The sequence below is a fragment of the Fusarium odoratissimum genome, assembly GCF_000260195.1.
Source record: "Fusarium odoratissimum NRRL 54006 unplaced genomic scaffold supercont1.12, whole genome shotgun sequence".
Taxonomy (NCBI): domain Eukaryota; kingdom Fungi; phylum Ascomycota; class Sordariomycetes; order Hypocreales; family Nectriaceae; genus Fusarium; species Fusarium odoratissimum.
In genome coordinates this window covers 475,864-490,691 of record NW_022158698.1, presented here as the reverse complement: position 1 = coordinate 490,691, position 14,828 = coordinate 475,864, and the positions used below count along the sequence as shown (strand labels likewise).

General features: G+C 49.8%; 3 protein-coding genes across 4 annotated transcripts; 2 read left to right on the top strand and 1 right to left on the bottom strand.

Annotated features, from left to right (window-relative positions):
* Positions 1-3,691: 3,691 nt before the first annotated feature.
* Positions 3,692-9,133, top strand: FOIG_08134 (uncharacterized protein). The gene is made up of 6 exons (XM_031208043.1): positions 3,692-4,714; positions 4,775-4,805; positions 4,936-6,195; positions 6,246-8,069; positions 8,119-8,252; positions 8,304-9,133. Exons 1-6 carry the CDS (start codon positions 4,628-4,630, stop codon positions 8,448-8,450), a joined length of 3,483 nt encoding a protein of 1,160 aa, XP_031062177.1. The 5' UTR covers positions 3,692-4,627; the 3' UTR covers positions 8,451-9,133.
* Positions 9,134-9,696: 563 nt separating this feature from the next.
* Positions 9,697-10,356, top strand: FOIG_08133 (uncharacterized protein; the record flags this gene model as incomplete). Its single annotated transcript, XM_031208042.1, has 1 exon — positions 9,697-10,356. One exon carries the CDS (start codon positions 9,697-9,699, stop codon positions 10,354-10,356), a length of 660 nt encoding a protein of 219 aa, XP_031062176.1.
* FOIG_08132 (protein STU1) lies at positions 10,302-14,714 on the bottom strand. 2 transcript variants are annotated; one of them, XM_031208040.1, is made up of 4 exons: positions 14,474-14,714; positions 13,800-14,286; positions 12,723-13,747; positions 10,302-12,670 (listed from the first exon to the last, which is right to left on the bottom strand). In XM_031208040.1, exons 2-4 carry the CDS (start codon positions 14,265-14,267, stop codon positions 10,762-10,764), a joined length of 3,402 nt encoding a protein of 1,133 aa, XP_031062174.1. In that variant the 5' UTR covers positions 14,268-14,286; positions 14,474-14,714; the 3' UTR covers positions 10,302-10,761. The 2 variants fall into 2 exon arrangements, with proteins under 2 accessions (XP_031062174.1, XP_031062175.1); XM_031208041.1 differs by lacking the exon at positions 14,474-14,714 and having other exon boundaries at positions 13,800-14,360.
* Positions 14,715-14,828: the final 114 nt, after the last annotated feature.

Genomic DNA, 14,828 nt, shown 5'->3' with positions numbered 1-14,828 from the left:
CCAGTGCAGAGGTCGCATCGGTATGAGGATGATCAGTACCTGCAGAAAGACCACGGTGAGGCCGTGTCAACGTTTCAAGCTGCATCATATTGATGTGATGGACATGTCACAAATATTTGGGTCCGATGGGTCTAGTCACAACAGGACAGTGTATCTTGTGAAAGGCATTGTATGTACCTACGAGCAGATCACCAAAACTGGGTGTAGGTTGTCTTGAAGTTTGCCTGCCAGTGAAACTGCGTGCCTGGAAGGCGAAATTTAGATGAGTTTGTGTCAAAGAACACTTCCGATCTTGATATATGCTTGCTGTTACTAGGTTGCCCCATGTAATATCAGCGGCCGACGATGATATCGAATTCTAAGTCGAACCACCAATGGTTGACCACGACTGGGTTTGTCGCAACTTGACAACGTCGAGTCCGTGTGAATCTCTCTTATTGGCTTTTGAAAACTCTTGGCCTTTATTTTGGTATCATTCTCACTTGTACAAAGTTTCGAAGGAAGACATGACGAGACACTTCCAAGTTCGAGATGCTTCATCCAAACTCTGTTCTATGCTCGTGCCTCCGCCATCAACAATTTGGAATACAATGGTACAGTCATCTAAAAGGGACTAGCTTGCGAGTATTTCCATATACAGCATATGTGAGCGGGCTGATGACTGTCACCATCAGTGACAGCTCCAGGTCTTGAAACAGTCAAGCCAGGAGCCCCTACAAACTTGGCGGTGACATAACGGAAAGTTACCCTTAGTTGTGTGTTAAAACCGAAAGCTTGTCGGTTTTAGCAGCATATATAAGTGATCATATGCCTATTCCTGCTTTGGTATGAACGTTACATCTGTCAGATCGAATATGGTGATCCGGTGTAAGTTACCGGCGCGCTTACCAGTGACGGATAGATCAAGGGGCTAACGTTATGTCGAAGCTGCCGCAGGGTACGACGACGATCAAACATGAAACTCTGTGTTATCGGCGAATGCAAGTATTTCTAAGCTACGTGGCTTTGTAATGAGATGACGGAGGTAGAGCGAAAAATGCTAGAATTGGAAAGAAGAGCGAAAAAGTGGCCCAAGAGTTGAAGAGTTGACAACTTGAAACAAGCGATGGTGATGGAGCGGGAGTTTCAAGATATGCCTCGTCAGCTGTCAAAGGAAGTGATCGGACCCAAGGAAGAGAAGATCAGTCAGACATGTCACATCAGAGTTGACTTGACTTGAGCTGGTGAACCCATCCATCACGAGGCTGTGTAATCTTGAGGGCTGCAAATGGAGGTTTCCGCAAGTAGTAATGGTAACGTTCAAGGCTGAGCGTGTAATGCTTATGCTTGTCAGCCGTGTATTCAAGGTTACTTTACTTTATTACTCTCACTGAACAAAGTGTCTCGTCTCATATGGGGAGATTGAAAGTTCCAGGGATGTGGTCGTGGTCGTGACATGCTCCAGTCACTATCAGGAGGACCCCTGCTCACGAAACCGATCCATGCAATCATGTCCACTCGACTATACCCCTTTCTAACACGTGCATCAAATACATTTCCAGGGTCGTGGGTTTCATGATGGAATTGGACAAAGGAGAGGCCGGCTTATGAAGGAACCCCCAAAATAGATACAAGTACAACATTAATATCAGCCAGCAAACAGAGCAAACAAAGGTCAACTAACGTTGTATTATGTTATGTTACTCTCTAAATGGAGAGCACACTCAACTCGCATGACTGACATTCATCCATATTCTACCGAGTGCAAGGGACTAAATCCTCTCATCCCATTACACGTTTCATGATTTGCGTTTCGTCAATGCCTTACGCAAAGGCTGAAAGGGAAAAATCACCCTGTCTGAAACAGCGGAGCTTTTTTATCACAACAACGCAACACGACACGACATGAGCTTTACCGTCTTTTTGCCATGTATGCGTACCCTTGCTTTACCCATTAATGAACAAAGACATACATATGCACTGAACCTAATTCAACGATATGGCTGCTTGCAGCTGCGTTGAGGTTAACGTCGTGTTTAAGCGGGTGTCCGTCTTGTGCAACACAACCCTAATATGCTGCTGTAGGGTTTGACGGTTGAATGAAGGAAGCTTTGGTCTTTTTGCCACCAGACTATCGTCTATGAAATTCACTTCATTCCATAGCTGCAGTGAAGGTCAGTGGATTGTGTCTCGGCAGCTCTCCCTAGCTCCACGATCCCTTCTCAGAGCTTGTATCCATACAGACTGTCCATATCGTGAATTCCATATCTGACAGAAGCAATGTCTCCCGTCGTCAGCGGTCTTTACTCTTGCAGGCGGGGTTCATGTCATCGGATCGACATTGCGGAGGAGGACAAGTTCGATCCATCATCCATACCCCCATGAATGTCCCATTACCAGCCGCGGCCGCCACAAGCGCCTCTTTTCTGCATTGGCTTTTCCGTGAACATCGCGTGCGTGAGTGTGAGTGTGCCTCTTGTTCCTTCAGCCAGAAAAGCTTGCTCTGTGTTCCCCCTGGGGCCTGGTTTGTTGCCCCTGGGTCTTTGCGTCTAGCGGCATACGCTAGCCAAGGCGTCTCTGCAGGTGGTGGGTGTTAGTTTGAAGACCGTCTTGAGGCTGGAGATGAGAGGGAGATTGAACGAATTTGAGGTGAGTTTTGGTGATGGGTGTAACTGTTAGAGACTGCCAATCATGCCCAGTTCTGTATATCCTCTGAACGGATAAAATACCATTGATGCCCAATAGTGAATCTGCATACCTTGTATGTATTCAGACTCAGCATGGTTGCTGGCTACCTTATACCTCGCATCTGCAGCATCACGGTCTGCGAGTATTAGAACGCCCCCTTATTCACCAAGACTCGAACTAATTCTCAGTCACTCAGACAAACGATCCGTAGTCATAGACAACGTATGCAATTCGTCAGCTCCCAATTACAAAAAAAAAAGACCCTGATCATGAGCCCTACAGTATCTTCCGACACCGCGGTTGCTGAGACGTGGGTCAATATCATTCCAAGAACATTCTTCCTGTTATAGCCGTCGTGAAGTGGCAGGCACAGCTTCGAACATATCGCATTTGCAGGAATTAGAATTCAACTTAGGCTGTAAAGCAGGTAAAATTAAAAATATCCAATCCAACCAGACCCAAGCATGTGAAGGCTGTGAACTTGTTTGTCGGAGGTTTATCAGATAACTTGGGTGAGACAAGCAACGTATTTGACGGCATATCGGCAAACAACACTCAATTCGAATCCTGTGTGAAGTTGCGTGTACATGCAGTATTAGAGATTAGCCCCTGATGTACTACCAATACCTGCTCTTCCAGCGTCAAAGCCCGACCGCTCAATTCTCTTTGACATTTCCTCTTGACAGATGGACATCCTTCATGGTGAGACGGGCTGGAGAACACTGGTCACAGCTACTAAACCCGCTCAGGCCTGGAACGGCTAACTAGGGGCCGTTTAGCGCGTTGGCCCAAGGTCCCCTCCCCTCCACGGGCGGGCTCTCCCCTTGAACATGAGCTGTAACCCCTCTCGCTGCCTTCTCTGTCCCTGCCAGGTTTAGTGGATGATCCCCTGGGCTGGTCCACTACCCACTGCCCAGGCTGCCCTGGGGCTGGGGACTCCCCTTCAGTGGCTGTTCATCCCATCCACATTGGGATCCCACCTCACTAGACGTCCGTCTCCATTCATTCCTCTCAGTCTCCTTGGGTGAACCAGGACCACGACATATCCGGATCAGATTGCTCTGCTGTCTCCTTCTTGCCTTCCATTTGTTGTGTCGTATTATCAATGTGCTGTACTTGACCTGTCCTGACCTGGAGTTTCGACGAAATCTCTTTGTCATCCCTTTCTGTTACGTCTTCTCTCTTCGCCGAATTCATCATCATCTTCATTGCTTCCATTGCCATCTTACACTTAGCTCATCAGCTCTGTCCGTTATACGCCGATCCAATCGAACAGGACACAGCCCTCCATACAACACAACGCCCATCATACATCGCTTAGCTTAGCCTCTCTCCCTCGTAGAGATTCATTCGCTTCTTTTTCCTCCTGCGTCGAATCTGCGAATACAACCTTCTGCATTGTTCATCTCCAACCTGGCCGACGTTCCTCTAGCGAATCCATCGTTAGAAGCCCCTGGTCCGTTTCTACACCCGGGCCCTTGTCCTCATCAAACCCTCCACACGCCCCCTGGCCTGGCTCCGTCGACTTCTCTCGCTGTCTGCTGGCTTGGGCTTGACCTTACCCTGACCTTTGCTGGGTTGTCCATTGCTTCCTGACTTTTTGAACCCCATTCAAAGTTCTTGTCAGTCGCCCTCATAGAAGGGGCACTACCGTGCGACAGCTATCAACAAAATATTGCTACCCGTTCCGATTCGACCGCCCGCCGACCGCCTCAACAACGTCCTTTTTACGTCGATTCTCCCACGAGTTCCTCCGCGATTCTTGGTCCAACCGACCCCTTTGCTCTCCGCTACGACATCGTCCATGACGCCTGCTCTTTAGCTGCGTCGTGTTGCTTGCTACCTTGGGCTGCAACAACCCCGTACTTGAATGCCGTATCCGCCGTGAGCACCACATTTCGATCGCTTCACCCCAAGTTCCAAGACAGATCTTTGCTGCTTCTCAACACAACTGCCCACAATGGCCGGCATCGTGGAGGATTACTTGGAGAGTCCTGGAATGGACAACGACACCGACGACGTCTTCCCCTGCAAAGGTTGCGGAGAGGTATGCTGTTCTACTCGACCTAAAGGACATTGGGGAATGGTTTGCTAACAGGTTTGGAAGATCCTCGAAGAAGGAAAAGCGTTCGAGTTAGGTACGTTACAATTTCCAGCATTAGCTGGTCTAGTGAGATGTGTCACTGTTATCCATGATGATCATCTGCGCCTCACCGCAAGATTGCAAATCATCCCGCCGTATGCTTGGGCAAGCTGACTTTTTGACAGCCGGTAACCGATGGCATCTGGACTGCTTTCGATGTAATACCTGTGGCACACTGCTCGACTCTGATGCGAACCTACTGCTTCTTGGAGATGGTTCACTCATCTGCAACAACTGCACATATAGCTGCAGCGCCTGCGGCAATAAGATTGAAGACCTAGCCATCCTGACTGGGGAGCAGGCGTTTTGTGCTACATGTTTCCGCTGTCGCAACTGCAAACGCAAAATCGAGAACCTACGATATGCCCGGACTTCACAAGGCATCTTCTGCATGGGCTGCCACGAAACGCTGATGGCACGAAGACGGAAAAAATCTAAAGCTGCAGCTGCAGCGAAAGCAAGAGAAAAAGAGCATTCACCTATGATCACGGAAAAGTCACTGCCCGCCCTTCCCGCCAACGCCATTCCACCGAATGCCTTTTCCAACGATCGGGTCGATCCTGATTCAGATACTGCTACAGAGCTTTCACCTCGTCCACGAAATCACGGTCGTAACGAGTCGTCATCTAGGAGCAGTTCCAGGCCAGCTCGTTCTCCTGAACGAAAGCCTGATGGTTTAAGTTTGCCTGCTACAACATATCGGAGCAACCGAAACTCAACCATGATGACCCGGAACGACAACGCTTCTAACGATGCCGATAGCTTCATGATTTCGGTTGCTTTAGACCCAAGCCCGCACCCAACGCCGAAATCAACCTCAGATAATCTACCAGAGTCAGGCAAGTCGAAGGACTATTTCAGCGCGGCAAAACCGGCGTCTGAGAAACGAAGCGACTCTCATACCTCTACACCACATATTGCTTTCCAGGAGAAAGGGCGTCAACCATCCTATTCGGAGCACGACGTTGCACCAAAGCTTCCTGATCGCAAGCACTCCAAGAACTCGCGAACTGATTCTAGTAAACGCTCACCCGCTACCGACGAGAAGAGCCAGAAGACAAGTGGTCGCCGCGCACCTACGGAGGACTTCAAATTACAGGAGGCTCCCAAGAGCAAGAAGCTTCTCTCAAGGAGTAGTTCACAGTCCTCGAGTTTACCTGCAGAGACGAACTCTGCGAGAACTAGCAACGGGCCTAGTAAGGGTGGCCTGCCACACACTGATAGCAACGCCACCACACCTGCGTCTCGCTCATCCCAAGAGTCGAGGTATATGGACGAGGACGAGCTTCGTGCATCTATGGACTCGTCAACAAGAACATCTTCGAGACCAGAGAACGCAAAGCCTCTTGCGCGAAAGGAAGTTCCAGCTGCCCCAGGGCGTAATGGTAAGTTTTCGCTTAAGCAGAAGTAAAACTGGTAGACTGACAAAAGGTAGTTAATGGCAACAATCGACAAAACCGACAAGATACCACTGATGACCCTACACCCACTCGCCAGACTCCCACTCAAAAGAAAACAACCGATTCTTACATGCAGCCTCGTTCAGCTCCCATCCCTCCAGCCTCTCAGAACAACAAGGGCCACCCTAGTGGCAAGGAGTCAAAGGACGACGGCACCTCACCCAAGGTCTCGCCAAAGTTACCTAGATGGAGCAGCGGCGGTGACTTTAGTATGGACGAGGACATGGCGCGTATCCTAGGTACAGACGAAGGCTCAACTTCCATCCTCCGCAGAGTTTCCAACGCTGTCAGACATGGGCGCACCAACAGCGTGGAGTCACCAAACCAGCTATCGAACAGAGCTGGTCATGCCAGAAGCATTAGCGAGACTACACGAGCGACACAGTCACCTCGCTGGCCACGAACACCAGTTGCCGACGACTATCATGCACAGGAGATCAGCAGTCCCATGTCTTTGGCGTCAGGTGACGATCCTGCGTTCCTTAAGCGGCAACTACGGAATTCGGAGCAGCGAGTTGCGGAGCTCGAGAGGCAGTTCACTACTGAGAAGGATCTCAAGAGCCTTAACAAGAAGCTGGTCGAAAAGCGAAAAACAGTTTCCGTTCTTGACACCCAGACTGAGATTATGATTCGACAGCTGGAGGTCTTGGCCGGATATGTCGAACGAGCAAAGGAGACCAAGACACCTATCGATCCCCGGGATCTTGAGGATTCAGCAATCAAGGAGTTTGTTCAGAAGCTTGACAAGGTCAAGCAGACCATGTCAGCCGCAATAGAGCAGCTACACGAAGAGCGGGATCTGTTGTTTGAAGAGAAGGATCAAGCTATCGCGGATCGAGACCGTGCCCTGCTTGAATTTGAGCAGTTGTCGTCGAAGAATGCACAGCTTGCTGATATGAATAACGATTTGACACACCAGATCCAGGAACGCTTCAAGTCACAGATTGGAGGAGATATCAAGTCTCCTGGCGGCCTGGGTATCTACGGACCAGGCAAGGGCGGCCTCAACAACTCTTCCCTTAACCTCGATGCCGCTAGTCTCTCAACGGGTGCTACTCTGGTTCCTGCTGATGAAGAGCCCATCGTCGAAGCCGGACCAACTGTGGTTCAGGTTCGAAAGGGTCAAGCCAAGAAGTTCAACTGGAAGAAGGGTTCCAAGGGATTGGCCCAAGGTGTGGCCAAGGGTGTCAATAGAGCTGTCGTCGCATTCCAGAACGACCGTGAGAGGATGCAGCAACAGGGCCAGCTGAGCGGAGAGAACATTGGAATGCCTTACAATATGACTGTGGCCCAAGTCGAAGCGCCTGCTGGGCCTCCTTCTAACGGCGTCAACTCGCATGACAAGCACAGTACAGCTGCAGCGCTAACCAAGAGACAAGAAGAGCGTGAGCGTGAACGACAAGGCTTTGGATTCTTCGGCAAGAAGAACGCCATGCCCAAGTCCGGCTCTGCAGGCACTATGAACAACGTTGACGCAGCTGAGCCTGCCACGGTTCTCTTTGGATCTGATCTCGCAGAGCGAGCCGACCATGAGCGCCGACAGATTCCTAGCGTGGTCACAAGATGTATCGAAGAGGTGGAACTAAGAGGAATGGACCAGGAGGGTATCTACCGAAAGACCGGTGGCAACTCTCAAGTCAATATGATCAAGGATGGCTTCAGTAAGGATGAGAACTTTGATATTTCAGATCCGGACCTGGATATCACTGCTGTTACCAGTGTGCTGAAGCAATACTTCCGCAAACTTCCTATCCCCTTGCTCACATTTGACGTGTATGAGCGAGTTCTCGAATCAAATGGTGAGTTTGTTCATGACTTTTCAGATAACGGACTGCTAACAGCCTACAGCTATTGTTGATGAAACGGAACGAAGCGATCACCTACGTAAGACGTTTGCTTCGATGCCTCAAAGGCATCGTGATTGTCTTGAATTCCTCATGTTCCATCTTGCACGCGTTGCTCAACGTGAACCTGAGAACTTGGTATGTTGCCTTCACTATTGCTCTCGTCTACAATCACTAACAGTTGGTTAGATGTCTCCCAAGAACTTAGCTGTTGTGTTTGCGCCTACCATCATGCGTGACACGAGCCTTGAGCGCGAGATGACGGACATGCACGCGAAGAACCTTGCGATACAGTTTGTCATTGAGAACAGTAACACGATCTTCGAGGATGCTTAGGGAGCTCGAGGTCTCTATACGGAAAGGGCTTATGAAGACTGTATCGACTTTTTAACGAGACCTCCAAGTCGTGGATTCTTGGGCTTCGCTCCCAACGAATGAACACGATCTAGGTTGTCATGAAAAGATTACTTGGGCACTGTTGGATTCTCAAGCTCCCAGGCTGGGTTCGCTTGCATGTGTCATCCAACCCACAGGGCGTTTTTTGTGCCAGGACATTTAATGATATCCAATTCTTTTTCTCTCACGCTTGTTTGCTTGTTTGCTTGCGTGCTTGCTTGGCTGTGGCTACTTCGGCAAATTTCTTGTGCATATGGTGATGGTGGTTTTGAGGATGGTTTATGGCAGGCAGGGAGGAGTATTGGTTATCTTTGTACGTTGATGAAAAGGGGTCAGAGGTTCTTTTCGGTAGGACGGCTCTTTATACTCTTCACGCTCTCTGACGAAAGTGATGGTTGTATCTCTTTCATGCCCTTGTTGATGCCAGTTTCGTCGGGTTTGTAACATATATCAACACCATATGATCCAAGATTATTGATCGTATATATTCCACGCAACTACCCCTACCTATCATGTTGAAGAGCGATGTCATACATGACTCAACTGCAGGAGAAGAGGGGAAGCAAGTATATCACTGTGTGTGTCGATGCGGCTCTTCATCTCGATGTTCCTGTCAAGGCGGCATGGTATGATGTATTTCTTTACAAGCTGAAATGGGCTACGATGACTCTATTTGCACCCGAAATCGCTCTGTATATGGCAGCAGATCAGTTACAACAGGCCTGGAACTTGAGTTCCAAACTCCGTTCTTTATAGGAAACTACTCCTACGGATCCAGAAGTTATAAACCCAGGAGACTTCAAGAGAGGGATAGCCCTTCTTGTGCAACGTCCATTCTATCACAATATGTTCCCCCTCAAACACATCCAGATTAGCCGCCTCCTACAAGGAAGGGCAGCTTGATATAGCTAGACTGGGCCACACCAAAACCTTGCAGAACATACTTTCATGATGTTTCGAGGGTATAAGAGATGCAGCTTCTTGAAGAAACCCCTGGGTCATCCTCTCGAGAGTGGATAGGTTGGTCTTGGATGCGAAACTTTGCAAGACCTCCAGCGCATGAAAGACTGCCCGATACCTGGGGAATCCACGATCAGGGCCTTGGGTAAAGCCAGAGCCAGGGCTGGAGCTGTGGCCTAGAGATATTCTACCATCTGGCTTCTTATATCACCCAGAGTTTGCACATATGCCTCTTGTACTATCAGAGCAGTCCCTTCATCGCTGGGATGCCATCTTGTCAACCTATCCCTTCCACAACCGCGAGACTTTTTGCAAAACAGCGAGTTCTGTCAAGGTGAATCATATCGCTTGGTATTTTGAGATGATAAGTCCCCAAGATGATGCTGGGCCTCAAGCTGGCCAAGATCTCTTCCTCGCTCAACTACCAGAGTTCAAACCAGTTCTCGACCCTACGCACAGAACCATGCCTTTCAGCGAAGGGAAACGAAACCTTGATATCAACTTCAGTGTATTCACAGAGAGTGAAGGCATCTTTGGTCTTTTGGGCTTCTTCCAGCAGTTCCCGTGGCTCGCTGGCCTTGCGCTGCTTCTGTCTGGCATCTATGGAGGCGTTCATCTGTCAGCATGGAACTGGACTTTCCCCAACTCTATCGAGCATTTGATGTGGAAGATAAGTTGTCTCTATATTGCGGGCGCGTTGGCGTTGTACTTTGTCATGGCAGTATTTGCTACAGCTGTAAGAACCGAAGGAACAGCGTGGCTAGTGACATACATCGCATTCTGGCTCGCCTTGTTTGTCCACATGGCTGCCAGACTTTATTTTGTGTTCGAGTCCTTCTTTAGCTGGAGGCGCTCTCTTGCTGGAGTTTATACATCACCGGCTTGAGTTCAGCTGTTTCCTCATTTCTAGTCCAATACATGTATCTATCTATATACCTCGTTGAAGTTGTACTAAATAAGCAATGGCCAATGTCTCGTGTATAAAATGTGCAAGTAATTACAAATAGCTAAATGTACAAACCGACAAGCAACCCGGGGCATTAAAAACATAGCAACTCGACTATTCAATAGCCATAACTCAAGAATGTGAAACCAAACACGTCGATTCTGCCGCCAGTGCATCATGGAAGTGAAACTTGACACCTTTTATGACTCGCCCCTGCTTTTGACATCGCCATTCCGTACCAATATGCCATACCATCCGCCCCTAATGAGATTCCGGCATCCAACGCCTGACCTATGAAATGTCCCCTGAACTCCAGCAGATGAAAGCCTAGTCACCGTGTTCCCTTCAGGCTGCAATTGTAGGAGTCTGCTCCCGCTGTCTCTTGACAATGTAGTAGGTAATCAAGCTCTTGGGGTCATCCTGAACATCCTTCAGGGCATTCCAGAAGACCTGCTCACCTACCCTTGAGTGAAGAGCAACGCAAAGCTGAACGGCGTCCATACGAACACCAGAGTCTGTAGAAACAAGGCATCGACCGGCAAGACTGGCCAGCTGACCAAGTTCAGTATCAGTAGGGACGAAGTTGGGTCTCTTGTCAAGCAGGCTTCGCAACACGTGCATTCCGGTGCTGAGCATACGGCTTCCCTCAGGAGTAGAGCTGTCAACGTTTTGAAGACGATTTGTTAGGACAACAACAATCTCAGAGCCATCACCAATGGTGACGAGTTCATCAGCCAAGACCTCAACGCCACTGACAATATGAGCACGGATATCATAAGCACTGCGTGTCTCAAGGAGCGATTCAAGACCCCTGGACACATGAGGCTGGAAGTTGTCACGTTCCTTTCGGAGGAGTAGCCTGATTGTAGCAAGGATTTGGGCTTTGATATCCTGAGCCTTTTCGGTGCTTACTCCGGACAGAGGATCCTCCAGGTATTGGAAGAGTCCAATCAACAGAGCCTCAAACTTATCATCAGTGAAGATGCCCTTGGTATCACGCAAAAGAGACTGCAACTTTCGGAATCCATGAACGTCAAGAGTCTTTGCCTTGACTCTGGTGATACCGCTTTCAAGCAGTCGTGAGCTCTGCTTTGTTCTCTCAGAGGATTCTACGTCTTGCGTCACGGGGGATTGAGCACGGGCATTGGGCAGGTTGGCCGCATCAGCGTTGACGGGTTTGTCTTCCAGCACAGGAACGTTAAAGGTCGGCTTTGGAGAAGGCTGCTCATCAGTGAACGGGTCTTCATACACTTGCAGTGTCGAACCAGGCGCTCCTGAAACAGGTTCGGCCTGCATGGTTTCCGACGGCTGGGGTGTAGGCTCAACCACAGGCTCCGAGACGGCCACGGGAGGTTCAGCAACCTCCTCCATAGGTTGATCGGCGGACTGGGTCTCGGCTTCAGCCGCTGGTTCAGGGGCCGTCTCTGGCTCTGAGACTGGCGCAGCCTCTTTAATAGCTTCTGGGACAATATGTGGTGAATCCTCAAGCACAGGAGTGGTTAATTCTGAGGGAATCTCTTGGTTAGCCTGAGGAGCCCTCTGATGAGGCTCTGGTGCAGGCTTCTGCATGGCCCTCAAATTAGCCATATTTGGAACAACAAGAGTAAAGTCCTCATTTGCTCTGGAGGGGCTGCTCATAGGCAGCATGGCAGATTGTGATTGCTTCAACTTTGTAGGACTTGTGCGAGGTGAAGCCGCGGGCTTGGTGCCTGACCTCACGGACGTAGGTGACGCAAGACTGGATTCACTAGCATGTGAAGCATGTCCAGGTCGTGGTCGAGGAGCAGTTCTCTTAGGTGTGGTCTCTCGGGGTTTGGGTGTCTTGGACCTGATACTTTCAGGACTCCCAGCATCCATGTCACGCACGGAGTAGGGGCCTGCCGTCGCAGGACGCGCTGCCATTTCCGGCCGCCTCCTTGCTGGCCGCATCGGAGCACCTGACATGCCGCCAGTTTCTGGACGAGTTCGGGTTCCTGATGGTTTGCTTGCTGCAGTTGCTGTGCTGGAAGTGGTTGTTTTCACGGGCGAAAGATGAGCCATTGCTGAGCCTGGTCGAGCTGGGAGGTTCTTTGCTGCGTTTGCCTTTCTTTGAGCCATCATAGCCTCTCGAATACTTGGCTTGCTTGTGCCCATTGTGCTCTTGGATAATCCCAATCCAGGTCGTGCAGCCGTCTCTCCCTTCTTAGGCGAATGAGGGTTGCTAGGGTCCTTGTTCAAGAGCTTCTGGGCAGTGCCGTCCAGATCGGTCATGATGCTAATTCGTGTTAGCCATAAATATGACAGAATCGGGAGCAAAGTCAACTTACGCATCTGCTTTTGCAGGCCAGATTCCCCAGAAGGCCCAATACGTTGATCGCATTTTCTCTCTTACAGCAGGGTTAGCATCAGTCAGGCCCTTCTTGATGCACTTCTCGATTAACTCCACACCACCTGTATGCTCGATATGATGCTTGTGCTGGGCCTCTTTCTTTAGAATGGTCTTGAGCCACCCTGTAGCATAAGTTCTCGGTGCAACGTTCTTGTCCTGGCAAGCCATCCAGATGTGCTGCATCAAGCGTGGAGTGTACGAAACCTTGCTCAGAATCGTATCAACCGTCACGTTGGCAAGCTGAGAGCTGATTTTCTTGGTTCCTGCAGCGAGCTTGACAAAGCATTGCATCAGCAGTTCAACCATGGGGTCCATTGCAGGACCAAACGTATTAGCCATTTCCTGGATAAGAGCACAACCCTCTTTGCAGAGACTGGTTCTCAAAGAGGTAATCGCCTTGATGATACCATCCAACATGCTCTTAACCCCAACAAGGAAGGTATCTGGGAAGTCAGACGGAACATTGCCCACGTTGAGTCGCCGCAGTTTATTGACGGAATTTTCTCGCTTCAGCCAATTCTGTTCCGACTCTTTACCCTCGAAAAACCACGCCATTTCCTTAAAAATGTCGTCCAGCTCGCGGTTTGTGTTGACGTACAGTGGCTCGAGAGTTTCTGGCTTAGTCTCGATTCCAGGAGTGATAGGACGCTCGGCTGCTGCTACTGATGAGGTACTGGCCGAAAGAGCTGGACGAGGTGCTGGGGCGGCGGCTTCGGCGGCGGGAGTCTCGGGGCGACCAGACGTCGGGGCGAGCTCCTTGACGATAGCTTGCTCAATTGCAGGTCGTACTTTGAAGTTCTTGAGTTGTCGCTTAAGATCGGATTTGGCAGCATTTGGCGCAGATCGGAAAAGTTCAATGACTGTGTTTTTGGCCGCATCTCGTACCATGCCATCGGCGTCCTCGAGAAGTTCCATGAGTACAGGGACGTAACCTCGGAATGGCAGGCCGTTCTCTTTGTGCATCTGTACTCCGTTAGCACACCCGATTGAGCGCAGCAGGTGTGGTTGTACTTACCTGTAGTAGCCAACTCATGGAGGTTTCCTTTGCTCTGGGATTCTTCCCGTTCATAGCTGAGTTTCGAACAAAACGTTCGACATCTGCCGGCGCAACGGCATATAGAGTAACGAGTGAGTGCGAAGCAAGAGAACGGAACTTGTCTTTGTGGTCGCCGAGCTTTTCGACGACAATTGGCAAAGTTCGCGCGGCTTCTTTAGATAAGAGCTTGGGGTCTTGTCGAGAGAGGCGCGTGAGGAGATGATTCAGGGCAGTGAAACCAGCGTTTACCAGAGCGGCATGCTGCGAGGTAGTAGCTGCGCGCAAACCATCGAAAAGCTGAGAGACACTAGATTCAGGGACATTGTGTTGTTTAATGCCCGATTTGATGATTGTGACATATTGGACCTTCGAGTCAAGACTTCCGTCGCCGCGCAGGATGGTGTTCAGGTCAGCGACCTGCTGGTCGGTGAGTTTTGTGTCGGCCATGAGTGTTTCTATGACGAATCTGTAAAGCAAAACGCTATTAGTCGCGATCAGGATAAAGATTCAATGAGGGGTTGAGTGAGACGCGCAGGCCACGCGAAGTGGGATAAAGTAGCTCTCCCCTCTTCTGAAGGGTATCATGGTGATGCGCTGGCCATGGTGTTGTCCGGAAATTAAACAAGGGGGGTCGGAAGCGCAAATACACATACCTGTGACTAATTGCGAGACAGTCCGTAGGCGACAGAGCGAAACAAGAAGAATCGCTTTAGTTGAGAGTGCGCATTGAGAGCGTGAGAGAGCTCTTTTTTAGTTGTTGTTGTTTGTTATGTTGATGTTATGGTTGTGGCACTAAGGATGAAGATGGGTATCCAATTTGTGTAGGTAGGTAGGTAGGTACTGTGGCCAATAGCACGGGCTGACAGAGCTGGCTCACCCCCCGATGATTGCTGTAATCTGCTGCCGAGTCCAGAAATGAATCCCAAACACTGTATTCGAATAGGACCATTGGCACCTGAAGCGTCCTCTATATAGAGAGTGATACCGAATATGCTTCCAGTTACAGTT

What these genes read in the sequence shown, in the direction of transcription:
- FOIG_08134 (XM_031208043.1), top strand. Translation starts at nt 4,628, where the DNA reads ATGGCCGGCATCGTGGAGGATTACTTGGAGAGTCCTGGAATGGACAAC. An exon ending in GCGAGTTCTCGAATCAAATG is followed by an intron (nt 8,070 to 8,118) that starts GTGAGTTTGTTC and finishes AACAGCCTACAG; the next exon opens with CTATTGTTGATGAAACGGAA. An exon ending in AACGTGAACCTGAGAACTTG is followed by an intron (nt 8,253 to 8,303) that starts GTATGTTGCCTT and finishes ACAGTTGGTTAG; the next exon opens with ATGTCTCCCAAGAACTTAGC.
- FOIG_08132 (XM_031208040.1), bottom strand. Translation starts at nt 14,267, where the DNA reads ATGGCCGACACAAAACTCACCGACCAGCAGGTCGCTGACCTGAACACC. An exon ending in CCATGAGTTGGCTACTACAG is followed by an intron (nt 13,748 to 13,799) that starts GTAAGTACAACC and finishes AACGGAGTACAG; the next exon opens with ATGCACAAAGAGAACGGCCT. An exon ending in TGGCCTGCAAAAGCAGATGC is followed by an intron (nt 12,671 to 12,722) that starts GTAAGTTGACTT and finishes AACACGAATTAG; the next exon opens with CATCATGACCGATCTGGACG.